This window comes from Onychomys torridus, chromosome 10 (assembly GCF_903995425.1).
Source record: "Onychomys torridus chromosome 10, mOncTor1.1, whole genome shotgun sequence".
In the NCBI taxonomy this organism is placed as follows: domain Eukaryota; kingdom Metazoa; phylum Chordata; class Mammalia; order Rodentia; family Cricetidae; genus Onychomys; species Onychomys torridus.
The window spans coordinates 74,167,620-74,191,679 of NC_050452.1; the positions used below are offsets into that span (position 1 = coordinate 74,167,620).

General features: G+C 39.6%; 2 protein-coding genes across 4 annotated transcripts in view; both read right to left on the bottom strand.

Annotated features, from left to right (window-relative positions):
- Positions 1–24,060, bottom strand: part of LOC118591913 (ATP-binding cassette sub-family G member 3-like) — a 145,538-nt gene that overhangs the window by 5,816 nt on the left and 115,662 nt on the right. The window lies entirely within an intron of this gene.
- Positions 2,790–24,060, bottom strand: part of LOC118592055 (ATP-binding cassette sub-family G member 3-like) — a 63,045-nt gene continuing 41,774 nt past the window's right edge. For all 3 annotated transcript variants that reach the window (XM_036200653.1, XM_036200652.1, XM_036200654.1), the window contains 4 exons: positions 19,202–19,291; positions 17,680–17,804; positions 3,655–3,744; positions 2,790–2,861 (listed from right to left, as the gene is read on the bottom strand). In XM_036200653.1, the coding sequence (XP_036056546.1) occupies positions 2,845–2,861; positions 3,655–3,744; positions 17,680–17,804; positions 19,202–19,291 (322 nt within the window). In that variant the 3' untranslated portion in view covers positions 2,790–2,844. The remainder of the gene's footprint in view (positions 2,862–3,654; positions 3,745–17,679; positions 17,805–19,201; positions 19,292–24,060) is intronic.

The following is a 24,060-nucleotide window of genomic DNA, read 5'->3' on the forward strand; positions in this document are numbered from 1 at the left end:
TGCTTCTCAGAGGTGGGGACAACACTATATCCTACTTTACCTATAAAAATTTTCCCACTAAAATAACCTCTATCATAATCCTTTACTACATGTGTTAAAAACCCTTAATCATCAAAATTCTATTTAAACTACCACTATTATTGTATAAAATCATTACTTCAGTTAAACAGGCTTAATTGGAAATCAACTTCATAATAATCCACAGTTAAAATGTCCAGTGGAACAGGATATTTCCATGAGATAATCACACTGCAGTACAGGCAGTGGGGATCCCCCACCCCATTCACACCATGCCAGATACCAGAGTCAGATGCAAAGGCACAGCAGTAGCAAGATTCATGCTGGAGCCCAAGTTCTTTTCTATCCAAAATTCACCCATCAGTGCCTTATATCCTGGTGGGCCAAACTCCTGAACTCAGGTGCTCCCTGATGCTCCACTGACATGGCCACCAGAAAAGTTTTGACTTTTTTAAATATCAGATTAGTTCAAAGAAAGTGGAAGAGAGATTTAAAAATGTCTCTTTTTCTTAAGATATAATAATCGCACATAGGTAAGTGATAAGAAGATAATCATTATACAAGATAAGGCCACGTGATTCTTCCAGAAGCCCCATGATGAGAGATCAATGCCCTGGATTATCAAGAATTCTTCACCAGTACATCTGTAATTCAACACACATAAAAATAATGTCATTTTTTTTTAGTACGTTCACTCTTGCTTCTTTTTAAGAACTCATAGTTTCAATACATGTTTAAAATTTTCTTTATTATTTAATTGATGGTAGCAATGATGTACTTACACTTTATACATATTATGTCAGTCTAACCTATTTGAATCAAGTCCTTATTAATTTCAAAATCAATCCAAAGAGGTATAGCTATCACATCTATTTAAAAGCAGAGGAAGTAGGCTCAGTAAACTAGGCTGAGTCTAGAAAGTCACACTAAGACCCAACTTTATAGTTTCACTGTCATTCATTTCTAAATCTACAATGCTGCCCTCTCCTCAAAGGACAAAGGCATGGATGAAGTAATTGTTTCTCCCAAAGCAGAAAACCTCAGCTTCCTAATGACACACAACCACTCTAAGAGACCAAAGCTTTTTGCAGTTCTGCTGACTTAGCAGAACATTATGCAAAAGAACACAGCATTAAATTCTAGACTGAGGACCAGAGGAGACTAAGGGTTTCTGACAGGAGTCAGTCAATTCCTGTCAGCTCCTGTTCCAAGACAGCAATGACAATCACAGATGCTCAGCTATGGAACATGCCCAGCAACCCATGACTACAGACAGAGCCTGGGCAGCAGTTAGAGCCCAGTGGGATGCAGGGGCCCTGACACAGGTTAGAAAAGGTGCTGCAGCTAAAAGTTCTGGATACACTAGAATTACCACCTGTGTGTCTCCATCTCTGTGTGTCTCCATCCCTGTGTGTCTCCATCTCTGTGTGTCTCCATCCCTGTGTGTCTCCATCTCTGTGTGTCTCCATCCCTGTGTGTCTCCATCTCTGTGTATCTCCATCCCATGTGTCTCCATCTCTGTGTGTCTCCATCTCTGTGTGTCTCCATCCCTGTGTGTCTCCATCCCTGTGTGTCTCCATCCCTGTGTGTCTCCATCTCTGTGTGTCTCCATCCCTGTGTGTCTCCATCTCTGTGTGTCTCCATCCCTGTGTGTCTCCATCTCTGTGTGTCTCCATCTCTGTGTATCTCCATCCCATGTGTCTCCATCTCTGTGTGTCTCCATCTCTGTGTGTCTCCATCTCTGTGTATCTCTTAGGATTTAAAAATTCCCAAGTCCTCAGAAAGAGCAGATTTATTCTTCCCTTGTGAGGACAATCCTTTAATGAATATGAGGTCTATGGAGGGCCTGTCTCTTGTTTCACTTTACCCATCCCGATGCTTCTGTCAGGAAACTGGTAAGGAATTTGTATTAGAAGGATGACATACCACACCAGGAGAGAGGAGATATCAGAAATAAGATATCCCCCAATATTTAGTTTCTTATCAGTAATTCAAACATAATTTGGGTTACTATTATTCATTATTATTTTGAACATCCAAGAGAGGTTTAACACATCAGCATATTTCTCTCTCACTTATATATCAAAATTAAATCAATGAGACCAATCTTAGAAAGAGAAAATATTGTAACTTTAGAATAATACACTTTAATTTTATTTAAAAAAATCTTTTTTATACTTAGATGGTATTGGAAAAATGATATTTCCTTGAGAATGTTGAAAAAAGTATATTTTTCAACGTTCTGAAATATGTGTTTCTTTCATTGCAAGACATATCCTCTGATAGATATTTTACACACACACACACACACACACACACACACACACACACACACACACCTTTGTTTTCTGAAGTGTTTGAGGCAGAGGAAAGACCCTGAAATCTGGCAGGCAAAGATCACTCACTTTAGCCTCGCTGCCCTGACATTCTTTGCCTCTGCTCACAGGTACCATAATCTATACATGTAGTAATTGAGTGTCCTTTCTAAACTATCAGAGCAATCTAGGTCCAACTCAAATATTCTGAAACAAGGAACTCAAGTCCACAATTAAGACACCGAAACCATTTTTAAAAGCCCCAAAGAACCCTTTCTGCACATTCTAAACCATAGAGCACTAGGATCAGAACACATCCATGTGTGCACTGCTTACAATGACTCATTCTAGGGAACTGCAGTGTTAATCCCAAAAGGATGGTTTTCCCCTCTGAGTCTAGCAGCATTCTACGTCCCCATTATGACACTGAACTCCAGCTTACATTACATAGTTCAGACATCTACTGACTTCTGCTGTGTTATATTCTGTACAGAAGGTTTGTCCCAGAAACTCATTGTGCTGCAAAGCCTGTAACACAAACAGGAACAGGGAAAGGCCAAGAGTTTAGTATTTTTATGTTTCCAAAGAATAAAAAGAGCTATAACTTCATGTTCAATCTTGACTGTAATTTGCAAAAAAAAAAAATTAAACAAATAAAACCCCACCAAGTTCAGTCTGCCCAGTAAAGCAGTGCCCTTCCCCACACTCAGGAGCCTTAGGATTGAAATGATGGTGCTTCACAATTACTAAGAGGTGGACTCTCTAAGGAGATTATCTCGGGCGTTTCCTTCTCTGCAAAGTCCATAACTACGTAAACACTGTAATTAATAAATTCCTATTGATTTATAGTAACAATAATTCTTGCTTCTTTTCATCAAAATCAGTTGTGATCATTGGAGTAAGAAAGTCTGTTAAGACACACTTTCCTAGAGAAAAAGCTTCACAAAGTCTATGGCTATCACATGGTTTCTCTTTCTTTTAATTTCCTGATATAAATTATGTATGTTAGTCCCTGATCCTTTCATTATTTCCTTATTGGGTAGAATCACAACTGTATGCTTTTCATCATATCTTCTATCTTTCCTCTTTTCTCTGGGATTTTTCTCACCCTTTATTTCCCTCAAATAACATTTGACTGGGGAAAACCCCAGATGACTCACTGACCTTTGGGTAGAATTACAGGAAAGTTCTCACCTTTTGCTCCTGGAAGGAAAATCCTGGGGAGCAGCTTTAGAGATTACAGGTGGGGGAAAGACTCTGTTGGGATTCATTTCAGTTACTACAGCTGACCCCAAGCACAGTGACAGACAGGGCAACTTACTGTAAATCCATAATGAGGAATGCTGACGTACTGCATCCATGAGATGTTCTGCAAGAAGTTCGTGTAAAATAGTGATAGACCTGAGATAAACTACAAAGAACAGAAACATCAATTAGAACCAATCTAATAGTTAAGAATTCTAACAACATCCTCCATCTTCAAGACTCCTTCCTCCTTCTGACCATTTCTGCTCAGATCAGCTCTTTAAAACATTCTTTCAGTTAACTCTAAACAGAATTCTTCACTCTTTGCAAAGCCAAGGCTCTTTATGGTTTTCAAAAGAAGGACTTGCCACCCCACTCTGCATGACCAAACCCTCAGATGTTTATGTTGTTTATCTTTAAAAGAGCATGTAATCTTTGCACAGCCTTTAACCTTTAAATATATCCATCCTACCTATTTAATGTCCTCTTTAGATTCCTCATCGTATCTAATTTATGTAGATATTATGAATAATGAACAAGGAAGAACAAGGGACAGCTCTGAAGTTCACATAAAACTGTCCTATGTAGTCTTAAGTACCGTAGGACTATGCAAACAAGACTGTGTGCATGCATTCAGACTGCACCTGAACATATGCTTCTACAGAAAATACAACATTTGGCATCGTAACTAGTTCTAAGGTTCCTTTAGGAACTTTATACAATAACCGGTTGTTTTAGTTCCTTTCCTGTGGCTACGATAAAACACCATAACAAACATAGTACATTCTAAGTACAAATTAAAATCATAATGGAAAAGAGATGACACAAACAATCTCATTTCAGAAAAACCTCAAAAAGGGGGAAGAGGAAGGGACAATCTTGGAATAAATCTAACCAAATGAAATACTCTGTACAAAAGCGTTAAGACATGGAGAAAAAAGAAATGAAGATAGACAGAGCTCCCATACTTAGATAGGTAGGATAAATATGAAAATATCCACCCTACCAAAATCAATCAACAGATTAATGTAATCGCCCATAAAAATACAATATAATTCACATATATTTAAAAAAAAAACATTACTAAAATTCACATGGAAACACAAAAGACCCAGATCAGCAAACAATCCTGAACAACAAAACTGCTAGAGGTATCATCAACCATTGGGGGTATCACTACCCATTGTGAGAGAATCAAATCCCCTCTTAGGTGAGGAATAACACATCTTCTCTATTGATAATAGGCTATCAGTGGGCCTGTCTGCATATCTGGGAACAAGAGCAACAGACTCTGGCAAACTTTACCACCCCGTGTGTCCTTCTCTCATAAAGAGGACAATATGCCATTTCCTCTTGTAGGACCAGGGTGCCACTCAATGGAAAAGGACACTTGAGCCTGGGGATGTCCTGCCACATAACTGTAGCAATCCCTCCTTGGGCACATGCGCTGTGCAGTTAACATAGTTTACCTAAGTATTCAATTCTATACATCAGTTTTATAAGCACATTATCAAAAGTAAAAAAAAAAAAAAAAAGTGAAACTCTACCAACATTATGTCTTTTAGGTAATGATGTATTCTTAGGTTCCTTCTGAGAATTAATTTTAAAGGCTGCCTGGATGATATAATGGGGAAAATTTGGAACATGTACTTGTCTATCTAAAAAAAGATTTCTGTTTATGCTTTTTTTTTTTTTAAAGTAAGGGTAAGACTATACACTCAACAAATGAACTGTTAGAAAATCTGTTTTAGTTACATTAACAAGTTTTGATTATCATTTAAAAAATAAGAAACAATATTTTCAATCTTAATTTTAATGATTTTCCTTGTACTGAGCATGTGCATTTCCTCTGGGCAATGATGTCAGCATTCTCTTGGAGTGTCCCACCTCTTCAACCTTCTGGACTGTGCTCTCAGTTAACGCACAGGAAAGGGGGGCCTCCCAGGTCTCTTTCAATTTGTTTTCTGTTTTGTTTGTTTTTTGACTTTTGAGAAGTATTTGGTCCCCAAGCAGGAAAGCACAGGGCTGGAAATTTTAACAGAGAAGTTAGGTGAAAACTTTGTAACCTAAAAGAAAGCAAAATGGAGAGCCATGACACAATTGAGAAACTGATTTTACTTTCCCTGGTGGGAAGGGCTGTGGACTCCCTAAGAAAAAAGACATATACCATTCATGTGGAGAGAGGCCTCCAGCCCTTCTAAGAGTGATGTTAATCTTAAACAAATCTATTTAGTTCTGAGCTACTCTAAGATAGTTTTATTAATCCAGCAGCAGCACGGAGAAGGAAGGAGGCCTCTATCCATCTGAGGAGGTGTGTGCATTCCTACCAGGTATACTAAAGTTTTCTTTTAGTTGTTACTTGATTCTCTGGTATTTGTGGAATTTCAATCTGGATTCCTTCAAAGTGTGTCAGTTCAGATCTCCCATGTGGGTTTTTAATTATTTCCCAAGCCCCTTTTTTCTCTTTGGCAAGTTACACATCCTTAACACACACACACACACACCACACACACACACACACACACACACACACACACCTGATTAGCCTCCAGTTAAGTTTGGTTTCTACTGCTGTGATGAAGATACCATGATCTGACCTAAATTGTGGGGAAGAAAGGGTTTGTTTAGCTTTCCCATCCTGACCACAGTCTATCATCAAGAGAAGCCAAGATGGAAATTCAAGGGAGGAACCTGGAGGCAGGAACTGAAGCAGAGACCATGGAGGAGTGCTGCTTACTAGCTTACTCCCAAGGCTTCCTCAGCCTGGATGGCCTTCCCAGTGTAGTACTGCCTGCCAATGGGCTGGGACCTCTCACATCAATCATGAATCAAGAAACCCATCTTCCCCAGTCTTGCCTACAAGTGATTCTGAAGACATCATGTTCTCAAAAGAAACCCTCCCCACTCCCTCCCCTTTTTGAGACAGTGTTTCTTTCTGCAGCCCTTGCTATCCTGTAACTCACTCTGTAGGCCAGGCTGGCCTTGAACTCACAGAGATCTGACTGCCTCTGCCTCCTGAGTGCTGGGATATGGTGATATTGAGTCCCCCAATATATAGTGCACCCTAATAAACTTATCTTGGGTCAGAGAACAGAACAGCCACTAGATAGACATAAAATCTGGGCATGGTGGCACACACCTTTAATTCCAGTACTTGAGATCTCATGTCTTGCTTGGAAAAGACACGTGCCTTTAATCCCAGGAAGTGATGGCAGGAAGCAGAAAGGCATATAAGGAGTGAGAAACCAGGAACTAGAAGCTTTTTAAGCTTTTACGCTTTTAGCAGCAGTTGAGCTGAGATCAATTTAGACGAGGACTCAGAGGCTTCCAGTTTGAGGAAACAAGATCAGCTGAGAAGTTGGCAAGGTGAGGTTGAATGTGGCATGGTCTGCTTCTCTGATCTTTCAGCATTCACCCCAATATCTGGCTCCAGGTTTGTTATTATTAATAAGAACTTTTAAGATTCGTGCTACACTGGGATTAGAGGCATTCTTCACCACACCCAGCCTTACCTTTCTTATGACATTAAAAAAAAAATCTTACTTTCTAAAACTTCCATGGGGAATGTTTGTTTGACTATTGAGAGTAGGCATTGACAAATCAACTCTTTATCATCATGGTAGAGAAGAATAATAAGTAGAAATCTTTTAAAACCATAACAATACATGCTGGCTTAGAATTTTTGCTGTTGCTGTTGAAATCCATTGGTGAGTTAATTATCTCAGTAAGAAGCCTGTCAGCTCCAGGAAAAGGATGGCATTATTTTTTCACATTTGAACATGCTAGAGGCCATAAGAATTTGCTAGAATTTGAGATTTTTGTTTTATTGGTGCCTACATTTTGGCATGTTCTTAACATATCAGCAATAGTAAGAGGAGCTAGATCCATGGATTGAAGTTTTATTGATTAATCATTTAATTTAATAATGAAGAGTTTGCATTTTCTTATGATAATGAAAGAAATAGGCAATAGCAACTTCTTTATTGCTCGTCTATAGCTTGCTGTAGACAATTAACACAGTCCATAAAGGGCTCTATGGGCTTCTGTCTGACGGTGGAAGAAGTTGTGATTGTGTATTATAACCAGGGACTTCATTTTAAGTCCTGGCAGTCAGTGGCCTCCTCAGGCTAGCTGGGAAGCCAAGGATTGATTTCATTTAGTAACCATTTAAAGATGGCAAGTGTTGAGCCACAGTTTTAAAGTTTTATTTTTAAGAGACTAAGTAATTAAACAGATTTTCATTAAGATTTTAGGTTTATATCAGGAAAAACTATCATATCTATCCTTCATATCCAGCTGTGGTAAAACCAAGGTGAAGGCAGAGCTTGGTTATGGATGAACAAGCCGTTCAGCCTCAAGCTGGTGGAGAACAGCTTGCTGGTGGGAAGTAGGCAGTGGCCTATCTGTCAATTTGCTGGAGCAAGATATGGGCAGGGCAAGAGGAAGCCCGGCAGGAAAGTGAACCAGTGAACTCAGGATTGACGGTTCACAGATTCCATTCAATGGTGCCTTGGTTCTCATTTTTTTTTTTTTTAAAGTAAAAGTTGTATTGTGGACGCATATGAAATGGAGGGGGCAAGACTTCTCTGTAGTGAAAACAGACAGGGAAACCAACGTGCAAAGCCTGGCAAGCAACAGGAGACACAGCATTAGGGAGAGCTGTGGTTTGGGCCAGTCCACCCCCAAACAAAGGCCAGTCTGTTTCACAGAATGGAGGGAGATGTCCAGGAGACAGTTTAACATCATAATATCCCCTGTACTCCTGTTCAAGTTTCCAGTCATATAGCTTCCAGGATAAACTTACTCTATTGTGCACCCATAGTCTCCCCCTTAAATAGATAATCACTCATGAGAAGGGAAAAGGGGGGGGGCTCACAAGCTCTGTCCACCTTATTTATATGTACACATCCAATCCTCTTTAGCCTTCTACCCAATGCACTGGAGTCACTGTAAACTGCATTTCATTTTCTAAAATCTTCTATAACAATGCTCAGGCAGTTCTGGGCTCTGGAAGGTGACTAGAGTTCCCTTCTACACTCTAGGGTAGGAAGCCCAGAACCAACAATGGGCAGAACTCCTTAACATGGTTTCTGGGCCTTGTTCTCTCCTCTGTGCTGTGGGCTCCTTGCTCTGGGATGGCATCAGAGCGAATCTCCTACAGATTGACTGGTCCACAAGTGCCATGACTGTCTACTGCTCCATGCCCTTAGAGTCCAGCACCCCAGCAATAAGGGAGGTGAAAACATCATCACCATACCCTACAGGAGCACCCAGGAATGTTAGACATTTTATTTATTGGTGCTTTAGGGATGGGTTTTTATTAATCTTTTCTCCGAAACACCATACACTATACATGGCTAACCTCAGAAACTAGAAAAAAATTCATTTATACATAAACTCATGTGCTTACATGTGTCAGACCAGAGTTTCTATTCTATATTTGAGGCCAATCTGACAACAGTCCCCACCATTCCTAGGAATTGAGAAAATTGTCTTAAAAAAACACCAACTAAACAACCAAACAAAAAGTAGCAGATGAGGCTGAGGGCACAGCTCAGTTCATGGCAGGATGCTTGCCTGTCATGCACAAGGCCCATAAACGAAGTGTGGTAGTGCAGGCCTCTAATCCCAGTACTAAGGAGGTAGAGACAGGAGGATCGAGATAGAAACGTTTAGTTCTAAGAACCAGAATGCCAAGGCTTCCTTTACAGAAACTAGTCTACAGTCCAGGCCAACAGGCTTGTCAGGGGACTCTGAGTCCAATTCTGAATATGATGGGGCAGAACTTTCCATTAATTTCTGTTTGTCTCCTGTCTGTAGTGACTTACATCTTGATTGGGTGTTGTAACTATGGGCAAAAATGCTGAAATATGGGAGAGGGGTCCCCAGAGGACATAGGCTGAAGTTACAAGTATGGTCAAGGACACTGACCATCACAAAAGACTCTTTTTTGTAAATCTTTTCCTTGAGGGAAGGAAATACACAGGGGACACTGGACAGACAACTACAATGGCAGTGACCGACCATTGATTTTCTGATTGTATTTATGACCTGCTCTGTGAGATGGAAATCATGTCTGACACTGTGGCTAGTGGGGTCACAGGGCCCAGAGAAGAATCTACTGTTATTCTTCTGAATGGAAATGGTATTAAACTGGCTTCTATTGAGTTGTACTGACATTCACAGATTAGCACATCTCAGACCTTCATCAAAGAAACCTCCTTTTGCAGGAGATGGTGATTAGCCCAGATTAACCACAGGTCAACATACAGAGAAGAAAGACTACAGAGGATCCATCCCTGAATGGGACATCTGTATATCACACCCCTCCTCCCAAGGATCAAGGATCAGGATGAAAGAGGCTAGAGGGATTGTAACAGCCAGAGGCTGTGGACAACTACAACAAAACAGGGTTTTCCTGTCACTATTGGACAGTGACACATAGGAATGCAGTGCAGTGTGACAACATGGGCAACACCTGTGCAAGATCAAGACAGACAAAATCCCTGCAAGGAGGGGAGAGGTGGACATGAAGTCCTACACCCACCTGACGAGCTATTGGCAGTTGATGGTTGCTGGGAGGGGTACTAATTTTTAAGGATGTGGCCCCTGAGATCCTATCCATGATGCAATAGATGGCCTGTTTTTGGAGATCTTCTCTCCAGGTGCCACCAATCCCCCACGGTCCCACAACCCATGTATAAAATAATCACTCAGACGCTTATATTAACCATCTACTCTTCAACCTCTTTAAAGACCTAAGAAGGAAAATAATATTACCTGAGTAAACAGGAAGTACAAGCAAGCAAGAAATGGCAGAGACAGCTGGCTGTCTGGACAGTCACCCAGTGTTTCTCTGCAATGTTGGGGCATCCACTTTTGACTACAGGCCTAGAATATCTGACAGACCATTCTGTCTTACTCTGTCTTGGCAAGGCTCAGCAGTCACAATTCCTTATGTCCTGCTTGTCCAGAATGGGCAGCGTGCCTACTGTCAGCAGTTGAGGCAAGGGCAGTGCTATACCCAGCAGGCCATTTTTCTCAAGAAGACCAGTTCCATATGGAGTGTCTTCAATGCCCAACATCCCCTCTGGAGTAGATCAGTGCTGCCAGGAACAACTGTTTCTCACATCAACAATATTCTAAGTTATTAAAACATTTAAATGTCATATACTCTAGGTCTATGAAGTGTTTGAAGATTACCTATCCATCTGACATATATATCTATATATCTCAAAAGCCTAACTAACGTGACTATAAGTATGACAAGAGTGGGTGACTATTGACCTGTAATTCTTATCAACCTAAATAGGTTAAAGCCTAAAGTTTCACATTATAAAAATAAATAATCAGTAAACAGATGTACAGTATAAGGTCAATGACCTTAAATTTGTAACAATATACAAAATCTCTTAATCATAGGTAGAAATGTATAGTTCAATATGATAACAATATCCTTAACATGTAGTTTTCACATTGTAAAAATAAATAATCAGTAAACAAATGAAGAGTATAAGGACAATGACCTTGAATTTGTAACAGTATACAAAATATCTAAATCAGAGGTAGAAATGTATAGTTCAATATGATAACAATATCCTTAATATGTATCAATATACAAAATACCCTAAACAGAAGCAGAACACACATACAGTATGACAAGTATAATTTATATTTGTATCAATATACAAAGATATTTTAAATAGGAGTAGAAACATATGTACAAAGTGAAAAGTATAGTTTCATATTTTTACCAATATATAAATTATCTTAAACAGAAGTAGAAAAATAATTTTACATTTTTATCCATATAGAAAAAATCTACACCAATGCAAATTATCTAAAGCTGATAGTTACAAAATTAGTTTACAAGTATATACAATAATCTACCTTATTATTCTATCCTATCTATCCCCCCTTTTTCTCAAAAGAGATTCCTGAGTCTAAACTTTATTGTTCTACCCCCAACCCTATGACAACTTATAACCAAACCCTAACAGATGACAATTATCCATAACTCTGAGAAAACAAAACCTGTTGGGAGAGGAAGAGGAGCTGGACCCTCCTGCATTCTACTGTCCAAGCCAAGGACCCACAGCCTGCGCAAACCCATGAGCCAATATGTTCCAGATCCCACCCTCGGCCTCCCTGGTACTCACTGAGGAAGCCTGCTTTCCAGTGTGAGCTCAGTGACCTTTGGCCCACCAGCCCCTGCCCAGCTCTGAAAAGGCTCCAGTGGCTACCATGTGTTCACTGCAGAATTCACTGGTACATTCCCCTCCCCTTTTATTAAGGGGTACAGATTAAGATTACAGGGGAAAGGCTATAAACACTCAAATCCCCTCCCCTGGCACAGGGTCAGACCTTCTCCATCAAGTCTCTACCTCTCCAACAGCACCACCAACTGCAAACCAAGTGTTCAAGTCCCTGAGCCTTAGGGGGCACTTCTTATTCAAAATTCCACAAGGAAGGATTTGGGAGGGAGAAAATGGCATAGATTTCATCAAGCATTTTATTTGTTTTTTTAAAAATCTGTCAAACAAAAATTAATTATATCATATTTATTGAGGATTTACATTACTGGGTAGCCATACATATAAGGGCATGTAAATAGAAAATATAAACACAACTTAGCATTCTCTCAAAGACATGCACCTGCTATTGCCAAGCTACAATATGCTGTTGCACTAGCAGAAAGTACATGAATATTAACACACAAAATCAATCATTCTATTTACTTGATATACTTTTTTTGGAAAATGTGGGGTCTAGATTCATTTATCAGTTAATTAATTTACATCAAGTGTGTATATTATGGGTATGAAAGACTAAGTCTGGGTAACCAATTACAGAAAGATAAGCATAAGTATTCTAATTCAGGAGACCGATTAGTACTTAGGACTCTGGAATCTTCCACTATTTCTAACACATTTCAGAATACAAGTGAGCCCTGAGATAGATTCCTTGTGCTGAACACTTACATTAATCATTGTTGTAGAACGTTATTTTAAGAAGTGTTACATTTGTTTATGCTGTGGAACATTTGTTTTAATGAGGCAAATATATGTTGCATTCTTTTATGTTGCATTTGTTTAACTCTGAGACTTTGATGCTTTGCCTATCTAAAACACATGATCAATCTAATTAAGAGCTAAACATCAGGGAAAAGGTGAGGTTGGACTGGCAGGCAGAATAAATGGGAAGAGAAATCTGAAAGGCTAGAAGAGCAAGAAAAAGAAGAGAAGGATGCTTGAGGCCAGCCAACTAACCAAACAGCCAGCCATAGAGTAAGAGTGAATGTAAGATACACAGAAGACAGAAAAGGAAAAAGCCCAGAGGCAAAAGGTAGATGAGATCATTTAACTTAAGAAAAGCTGGCTAGAGAGAAGCCAAGCTAAGGCATTTATAAGTAATAATTTCAGTGTGATTTATATAGGAGCTATGTGGTGGGCCCCCCAAAAAACTAATAGTAAAGAGTAAAAAAAAAAAAAAAAAAAAAAAAAAACAACTACAGATCATGACCTTTGCTTTTCCATTCAGACTACTGAATAAACCAAATCACCGCTGCCATGGTTACAAAAGCAGGCAAGTGTCTCACACCAGCATGAAAGAAAGGCTACACTCTGCCTTGCTGTGGGGGAATCTGCCAATCATACCACTTTCTTGAAATTCCAATTATTATGGTTTTATAATGTGGTCCCAATAAATGTCTGTTAGGAGCTCACTAGTAAGGGCATGTTAATTACATCATAGTATTGACATCAGAGTAGTAGCTACAAGCCTGGGAGAAAAGCAGGCTCCTTCTCCTTTTCTCCTACAGACCATAATAAGCTTTAGCATAAGAACTCATGTCCCAACTACTGATGTGTTAAGCATGTACATGTTCAAGAAGGAACACAAGGAAATTTTTCCTACTCAGAAAAAAACACAATTCACACTCACCAGCATGAACACAAAGTAGATGACCACAAATACTGTGGTTATAGCTGCTGTTTTCTCCCCTGCCCCTATAAACAGTGGCAGGGAACTGGCAGAATAAGCCAACATCATGATGGTAAAATACATAGTGAAGATACTCTTCACATCTGTGTTTACTCCTTAGAAAGAAAAAAACTGGTGTCAGTTCATCTACTTAATAGAATTATACATATTTTAAATAATACTTTAATAATCAATATGACTATTAACAGCCTCATAGCCACCCAACTTCTCTTGGTCTCCAACTGCTACCCAATCTTCTGGATGCTAGGAACCAAATTTGGGGACTTTGGAGGAGGAGAAGCAAGTGCTCTTAACCAATGAGCCCTTCTCCAGCCCCATCATATGGCTTTATTTTTATACTTGTTACAAAAATACCTTTCCATATAATACCTGTTCTCCTCTACACATAATTAATTTAACATAATAACATAAGCAATTTAAAGGATACTGACATGGAGAAAAATTACTGCATGCTCTCACAGGAGAATCAGCAATAGAACATGTTCATGTCCACACATTTCTCTGTGTTTATTATCATTGCATTAGTAATGAAATTGGGATCAGGACTATGCTGGTTAGTTTTTATGAATTTAACACAGGCTAAGGTCATATGAAAAGAGGTAATCTCAACTTAGAAAATGTGTTCATTAGCTTGAACTGTAGGCAAGCCTGTGGGGACATTTTCTTGATAAATGATTTATGTAGGAGGTCTTAGACAACTGGATGACACCATCCTTAGGTAGGTGGTCCTGGGTTCTATAAGAAAGCAGGCTGAGGACGCTATTAGGAGAAAGCTAGTAAGCAGCTCCCCTCAGTGGCCTCTGCTTTACTTCCTGCCTCCAAATTCCTGCCCTGAGTTCCTGCCCTGACTTCTTGATGGAGTCCATGTCAGAGGAGCAGCAGGTGGCAACTGAAATTAAGCCTACCAGGACACAACTCTCTGCTGGGTGACTCTCAGATAGGCAAGGCCCTAAGACCAGAGACCCCAGAATGTCTTTTGCTTCTGCTGGGCTTTTACGTAATTTCTACGGCTGTCTTTCTGGAGTATTTGGCATGTTGTGGATGGTGAGGGGAGATACCCCACTGCCTGTAATATAGTGTGCTTATCTCATGGAAACATCTTGTCTACTTGGCAATTTTTTCTTTTTCTTTTTCTTTCTTTCTTTCTTTCTTTCTTTCTCTCTCTCTCTCTCTCTCTCTCTCTCTCTCTCTCTCTCTCTCTCCCTCCCTCCCTCTCTCTCTCTTTCTTTTTTTTTTGAGACAGGGTTTCTCTATGTAGCTTTGTGCCTTTCTTGGATCTCACTCTTTAACTATGCTGGCCTTGAACTCACAGAGATCTGCCTGCCTCTGCCTCCCAAGTGCTGGGATTAAAGGTGTGCACCACCACCGCCTGTCCTCTACTTGCCATTTTTACCTGTGGATTATTATGAAGATGATTCCTCCCTATGCTGTACATTCTAAATGATAATAATAATGTTAGTTTATGCAGGATTTGATGAATAATAATAAATACAAAAAAAATCACACTGCTAGGGCCTAGGAGTTTCATTTAAGGGGCTGCATAGAATGCAGCTCAGGCTGATGATTAAGGAAAACAATGGAGTCCTCAGGAGCCAGGCTGCTTTTAATTTTCTTAATGCTGAATGATGCAGTCACAGGTTTTGAGTATGTGTCATTAGGTGAAACAAAGCCTTACAATAACTTCAGGTTAGATCCAGATGTTTTGATTATAGCTTCGAGATGAAAAACACCAGAAAACAATCTAAAGTTTACACGGACACGTAGCTGAGTTATAGATTCATTGGCTTAGGGTTAAGAATACAACACAGCCCAATTGTTGCTAGCTGACATACATTCTTAACTAGGTTTGGTTGGTGATCAAAGGTGATGAGTCATTCCTTGTGCCAATTTTTGCCCTCAATTTCCTGATATAAGAAACTATTGATGAGTGGGAATGCAACCCAAAGATTTAAAGTAGAGTTGACTGATTCTTTTTCATATATACAAGTTCTGGTTTGTGATTCCTTTAAGATTCCTTATAAGATTACCTTCTAAGGTAAGTAATAAAGTAACTGGCCCTTTCTTTGTAACTGCAAAACTCAGCCTGCCAGTAAAAGACCTGACTGAGAAGAATATCTTGCTTGTCTATGTGGCTAATCTATAACCAGGTACTTGAATATGAATGGACATGGGCTCCTGGGATAATTTGTTTTTCACCTGTAATATGTAAAATGTTTAATCATGTAAGGGATATGGAAAACATGTTGTGGTTTTTTTGTTTTGTTTTTTTGTTTGTTTGTTTTGTATTCATTGTAATCATTCACTTGAAAAACAGAGTGTAACCACATTGTAATTTTTATATTGCCTGAAAGATTTTGCTGGGGTAGATAAGGTGTAAGAAGAATAAATATAGAGTTATATCACTAGAAGGAAAACGTCAAGAATGAGAGAGTTGCAAGGAACTAGAAAGGAAATATCAAGAATAAAGATAGAGTTAGAAGGAAAACATCAAGAATGAGAGAAGGAAATCACCAGGAAATTGAAGAATAGAAAATAAAGAGGCCTGAAGAAAACCATCAAAGAGTCTGTGAGTGTCTTTTTCCATAACATATTCAGATAAAAAAGTCTAGTATGTGCCAACTCTGTGGATTCCCTTTGAGCCCTGTGCTGCTAGGGGCTGGCACCACAGGCAGAATTATCTTCTCTTTGAAGTACATTGAACTGTAAGATGAAATAAACCCTTTTCACTTCAATATTTTTCTGGTCATGGTGTTTATCACAGTGCTAGAAACCTAGCTAAGGCAAGGATTAAATACCCTTGCAGTGGTTTTACTATCTAGAGGGCAGGAAGTGCTTCCAACTTTAGTTGTCCCTAGGAAATCACCAGGTAGCTCTATGGAGGGAGGCAATGGGTTCCACAAGCTGATTTGTAATCTTTATGAAGCTAATGCTATGAGTCATGCTAAGGCCTGTGTTTTTATAATAGTCACAAGGATACAATTTATATCCTGGGGGAGCTGAGTTCCATGTCCAGTCATTTTCAAACTTATCATTATTATTATTATCACGGTATGTATAATGCGTGTGTGGATGTAAGGGTGCTCATATCATGGTGTACATGTGCCATAGTGTGTATGTGCAGCTGAAGGACAATTTTCTGGAGCGATTCTCTCTTCCACTGTGGATTCTGAGGATCAAATTCAGGTTGTCAGGCTTGCAGGACAAGCACATTTCCCATAACCATCCCCCGGCCTAAATGACTGGTTCTGAATGCGAAATCTCTTTTAAAACAAAGTCTCAGCTTCATCAGTGCTTATCTTGTGTGTGTGTGTGTGTTTGAAAAATATGGAAATTCTAAACAATTAGTCTAGAGTGAAGCTTAACCATAATGTTCAAATGAATTTGTACACATATTTCAAATAACTATTTGTATTATATAATTTCAACAAACCTCAAATTCAGTATCTTCTCTTTTTGTAAGATTAGGTAGCATAAGACATTATACACATTTAAGTTCTTTTTTATACTCACATATTTATGAGATATTATCCATTTTTCTATATTTTATTTACATATAGAGATACTAACACAGAAACAGCGAAAAATCTACAGCTGAGCTAGAGAGATGCCTCACTGATTAAAATCATGTGCTATTATTGCAGAAGCCCTGGATTCCATTCCAGTACCCACATGGTGGCTCACATCCAGTAACTCCAGTTCAAGGGGGTCTGATGTCCTCTTCTGACCTCACCAGGCACTGCATGCATTTAGTGCACACACACACACACACACACACACACACACACAAAGTAAAAATAAATCTTTTACAACAAATATGGATAAATATCTAATAATTAATTTTGCTCTGTTAGCAATGCGTCAAGTGGTTACATTATTACTACATGCATTATAATACACAGAATCTCTAGTAAATGTACAGTTTCATAAAAAGCTTTTGTAGTATTTTGTGAACAAGTCTTGGAGACTTTCCTCACATGGAACATCTGTTTTAGATGTCACACACTGGAGATGTGCTTTTCTACTTTAGACTTGCCACAGTTGTACAAACAAAACACACTCCCCCAAGACTAAAGACACATTCTCTTGCTTTGTCACTTACCTGCTATGCTGAATACTATAACAGTAAATATAATACTTGGCAATAATCTCCTGGGTACCAGCTCAGCCAGCAATTTCCCAAGGAAATATGGTGGCATTCTGTAGTATCCACTGGTATGCTCATGTCTAGAGACAAAGATCACATTATACATCCTTAGATTAGTCCACAAGGCACAGGTGAGATGCTGGCTAAGCTGACTTCTGCCGCCACAGGGGGCCTAACAGGACAGTGTCCGCTATGCTCCAGGCTGACTCCCATGCATGTCCCCATCTTAGGGACCAGCATCCCTAGGCCAGCATCCTGATGATATTCTCACTAGGATTCTCCCCATCAGAAAACTCTACCTTGTTTTGTCCACTCTGGCCACACAACAGTCCCTCCAGGGAAACAGCCCAATGTGCCCTCTCTCCTCAGAGTCTCTGCCCTCTGAAGCTGGCTCCCTGAGGAGCAGCTCATTCCTACCTCACCTCAGACAGCGGTCATGGAGACTTCTCTCCTTCCAGGTCTCATGAAGAAGGTGACACTGTCACTCTGAGGTCACAGTGCAGCCTCAGGACACTACATCCTTCTGTTCTCTCGTTAGGACAGATGTACTCCTTCAGTAATCTCTCTGTACAACTGTGAATCTTTACCAGATACCAAACCTAGTCCTTTCCCTTCCTGGCCTTTTCAAATCCCAAGCTTTTCCCCTCCAGTGTCTTCATTGTATCTCTGACTTTTTTTTGATATAGCATCACCAGTGCAGGCTGGACTTAAATTCCATATGCAGCCAAGAATGACCACTCTCCTGCCTCTACCTTGACACCAAGTGCTGGGATTTCAGAAATACAGCCATGCTCAGGATTTTGTGACACTGAATCTAACACAATACAAGCACTCTAACTACTGAGCTCCTCTCTGAGGACTCCTCTCCCTGGCATGTACTTGGAGGCAAATGTTACCCATCATTGAGAGCAGTGAATCCTAAGCATAGGCCACCAGAGAAATGTTCTTCCATGTTTGAAAAACACAGGAGATAAACAGCCCTTTAATATTCAGCTGCTGTCTGGCTCTTTCCAGCGTCCATCAAGAGGAGACTCTCATTCTTGTGCAGCTGTACCTCTCCAACCCCAATGTGCAGCTGAACCAGCACACTTTAGCTCTGTGAAACCCTTGACATCCTTCTTTGGGGAGGGGGTCATAAATTTCCTGTGATTTTCAGTCACCTACTACTGTGTGATCTGTATAATGGAGATCTGGTGACCACACCTCAAATTTGAAAATTTTGATGAACAGCAGACATCTCTACTCTTGATTTCCCATCCATTTTTTAGTTAATATTGGTAATCTCATTACATATTTCAAAAATCATGATACCACATAGTAAACAAAAAATTTCACATTTTGTTTATTTTCATCTAAATATGTAATATAAAAGGGGAATTATTGGTAATTCATAAGATAATATTCTAGGTCCAACTATGAATGCAATTCACTTGATCACCTGACCCTGATGCCTGTTTCTGGAGCAGGAGTTACTCACAGAAAGCGGTCCCTGTCGATGTCAAAGAGCTCCCCAGCAGTCACACTTGTGATAGTCTGGAAGACTGTGAGGAAGAAGAGCAGGTTGGCTCTGCCAGAAGAGAATGGAGGCAAAAACAACAGTAAATTCAATATTAGGATAGTTTCTTTCCCAATACACTTTGTTCTGTACATTAAATAACATTACATAGATCTAGTCTTTAAAAAAAAAAAAAAAAAGGCAGGACTGGAGAAATGGCTCTGCTGCAAAGCACCAGGTTTGGTTGGCAGCACCCATGTGGTGAATCACAACCATCTATCACTCGAATTCAGGGGGAGTCCTGTTAGCTAGGTTTCTGTCAATCTGGCACAAGCTAGGATTATCTGAAAGGAGGGAACCTCAATCTCAATTGTCTCCATAAGATCCAGTTGTAAGGCATTTTCTTAATTACTGATGGATGGAGAAGGGCTCACTCAGCCCATTGTGGGTGGTACATTCCTGACCTGGTGGTCCTGAGTTCTCTAAGAAAGGAAGCAAACCAAGCCATGAGGAGCAAACCTATAAGCAGCACCCATCCATGGCCTCTGCAGATTCCTGCCTAGTTTGAGTTCTGGTCTTGACTTACTTCAATGACGGACTACTATATTGTGGAAATGTAAGCTGAATAAGCCCCTTCCTCCTCAACCTGCCTTTTGGTCATGTGTTAAATCAGAGCAATAGTAACCCAAACCAAGACAAGATCCAATGCCTCTTTTTGACAGCTACAGGTCTCAGGTGTAGCACAAATCTTAAAAGGTCTTGTTAATAAAAACAAACCTAGAGCCAGGTGGGGTAAATTCTGAAAGATCAGAGAGACAGAACCAGCCACAGCCAACCTCACCTTGCCAATTCCTCAGCTGATATTGTTTCCTCAAACTGGAAGCCTCTGTGTCCTCATCTGAATGGATCTCAGCTGAATTGCTGCTCAGAAGCCTAAAAACTTAACCAGGCTCTAGTTCCTGGTTCTCATACCCTATATACCTTTCTGCTTCCTGCCATCACTTCCTGGGATTAAAGGCATGTGTCACCATGCATGGCTGTTTCCAGTGTGGCTTTGAACTCACAGAGATCCAGACAGATTTCTGCCTTCTGAATGTTAGGATTAAAGGTGTGTGTGTGTGTGTGTGTGTGTGTGTGTGTGTGTGTGTGTGTGTGTGTGAGTGAGAGAGAGAGAGAGAGAGAGAGAGAGAGAGAGAGAGAGAGAGAGAGCATTTTCTGGCCTCTATATGTAATGGCTGTTCTGTTCTCTGACCCCAGATAAGTTTATTAGGGTGCACAATATATTGGGGAACACAATAGCACCACACTCATGGCACATACATGGTACACAGACATATATGTGGGCAAACACTCATTAACATTAAAGTAAAATAAATCCTTAAAAAAAGAAAGAAAATGTAGAATTGTTCTGGTTAAAAGGTAAAGAAGTATGAGTCTCATGAGTTATTTTCCTCTCTGTCTCCGCAGTGGTATCTATAAGATGAATTACTAAATGGTCTTATTAATATAAAACCTGGAGTAAAAAAATTAAGAGATCTGAGGAATAGGATAAACCACAGCCAACCTTACCATACCAACACCTCAGTCTCCAAAGAGACCTCCTTCCTGTATATGCTTTTCTGGCCCTGAAATCTCCTCTCCTCTCTCTGTCCAACTATATCATTTTCTCTTTCTGCCCACCTCTGTCACTTCCTGTCTGTCTGTACAGACCGTCAGACCTTTATGGTTTACTAATGTTGGAATTTAAGGCATGTGCCACTAGGCCTGGCTCTGTTCCCAGTGTGGCCTTGATCTCACAGAGATCCGGATGGATCTCTGCCTCCTGAATGCTACGATTAAAGGCATGTACTACCATTGCCTGACTTCTATGTTCAATAGAGTGCTTGGCTTTTTCTTCTGATTCTCAGATAAGTTTAATTAGGGTGTACAGTATATTGGGGGGGCACAATATATCACCACATTTCCTCTTTTCCTAAAATAAAGAATAAAAAGTTATAACTAATATAAGAAAAACTATATACAATAAGTACAAAACTACATACAATATATACAATCAATAAATACACCAATAATGTCTAGTCCATTTGCATTTGACAAATTCAGAGATAATATTCCATTATCTATCCTATTTTGTGAATCCAAAGAATTGTATTTAATTTATATTCTATACAAATTTGTAATACCAAAACAATCTTCTGATGTCTTTCAAACTTATACAATTTATACCTCTTTAGAGAGTTTCTTTTCTGAATTTCATAACAAGGAAATATATAACTAATATTCAACTCCCTCAGAGACCCGAGAAGAAAATAATAATACCTACTAAGACAGGAAGTGCAAACAAGAAACTTCCAAAAAGTGTGAAAAAGACAGAAACAGCCAGCTGCCTAGACAGTCACCAGAGGTTTCTCTACAATGCTGGGGCATCATCTTTGGCCTACAGGTCTGGCATATCTGACAGACTCATCTGTGAAGCAGGATTTTCTAAAGAGCCTTCCTACCTGTCTTGGCAAGGATCAGTAGTCCTTTGTTTTGTGTCTTGCTTGTCCATTTTGGACAGCACACTGTCAGCAGTTGATGCCAGGGCACTTTCTTGCCTAGTGGCTAACTTTTGCCACAATAAAAGTAAACTCCATATGGAGTTTCTTCCAGTGCTAATCACCTTCTCTGAAGTAGATTGGTACTGCCAGGAGCAGACATGTCTCATAGTCATAAAAAAGAAAAAAAATATGTTACTAAAACATCTTAAATGCCATATTCTGTAGATCTCTGAAATGTTTGAAGATGACCTATATATCTAAAATGTATCTCTGCTTGACCTTGAAAACATACCTAATATGACTACAAATTCAATTGTAATGACTAACTACTAACTTTCATTTCTTTATGTTCTAATAGTTGGTAATAATAACTTTTAAGGATTAGCAAATTGCATTATATTGTTAAATGAACTGTATAGGTACAATACTTTGAACAAGCTTAGAAATATATGTACAATATATTCTAATAAAATCAATCTCAAATTTGTATCAATATACATGCTTTGTATATATTATACAAAAATCCAATCCAATGTAAAATATTTAAAACTAGCAGTTGCTTTCTAAAAGTAGATTCAATAATCTACCTTTTATTTATATTGTATCTATATTCACTCTTTTTTTCTTTTCAGAGTAGATTCAATAATCTAACCTTTTACCCTATTATTTCTATATCTCTTTTTTCAGAGTAGATTCAATAATCTACCTCTTATTTATATCCTCCCCCCCCCCGAACAAGAATCCAGAATCTAATTTCCTTTGCTTAGCCTTTTTTCCTGCCCATTAACAATAACAGCTTGTAACCAACCATCCTAAACAATGACAGTTATCTAAAACCCATAGAATGACCAAAAGATACCCACCCCGCCTCTTGTGAATGGTGGGCCCAAAGGAGAACGAAGGATAGGCATACAGTAAAGGAGAGAGATGGGAAGAGAGAGGAAATGATTGCAGAAGCGGCCACGCCTACAGTGGCAGCCCTTCTCTCTGCTCCCTCCATGCCTCGAGTGGCTAACCCCACCACCACTGCAGTATCCATGGAGTGATTTGCCTGGATGTCTGCCTGCCGAGCCAGCTGCTCTGCATACCTCCCAGCCTATTCCACCTGTGGTTCCACATACGCCCACCATGGCATTTCCTGTTAATGTGGGCCTCAATGTAGCCAAACAGCCATGGATGCCTATGCCTCTTGCAGACCTGTCTTTGGTCCATAATGCTGCTAATGAATGGGGTCCTGATTCAATGTATTTTGAACAAGTCATACAGCAATGGGCAATGCATTTACAGACTTATTATGACTGGTACCATTTGATGAAGGCCGTGTTGAAGCCTATGGTCTTCCTTAACTGACAACCTGCCTAGGATGACCAGGCCAAGGCTCAGGCTCATTTTAATATACACTACAACAGCGATGTTTCTTTTGAGATGCTCACAGGCCAGAAACCATATGTTAACCCTGTCATACAAGCCCAAATTGGACAACACACTTATTAACCTTCCTCAAGAGACACCATTGCCCTTGGTGCATTGGAAGGATCCCATTACCCCTCAAGAGTAAATCCCTGCTCCCTTATTAACCTGAGGGCAAGGGCATGCTTGCATTTCCCCACCAAATACCAGCACACTGGATGTCCTCCAGAGATGTACTTCTAGCAACAGACAAAGAGACTCTGGCCAAAAAAGAAGCTTGAGAGGGGTAGTGTATGATTTGTTCCACTGCTGTGGCATTAGGAAAGGTCATACCATTACTGACATGCTACACTAGCTATAAAGCAATTGTCTCACCCTCTACAAGTTTGCTAATGCATTACCAGAAAGACTTCAGTTGGCACTATAAATATGACTAGAGTCCCATCCATGTTCTTGAGACTAAATTTTGACAATCCTTCTCTTGTTCAAATATCTTCTGCAATAAGTTCACCTGAGTTCTATTTGATCTTTCTATAACTGCTTAGCCTATACAATTGTGTGGTATATGTGTAATATGATTTATATTGTAATAATTTAAAAAAACTGTTTCATTTTACCAAAGATATATGCTGGAGCAGTGTTAGTTTTAATTTGTGCAGGTAAACCCATGATGGTCATAACTTCTAGCAAATGCATGGTTACAGAATCAGCCTTTTCAAAACTCAGAGCAGTTGCCTACTGTAATCCTGAATAGGTATCAATGGTGTGATGTACATAATTCAATTTTCCAAATCCTGCAAAGTGAAACACATCCATCTCCCAGATTTCATTCCTCTGAGTGCCCTTTGGGTTACATCCTGCTGGCAGTGGAGTCTAATTGTAAAAGGAACA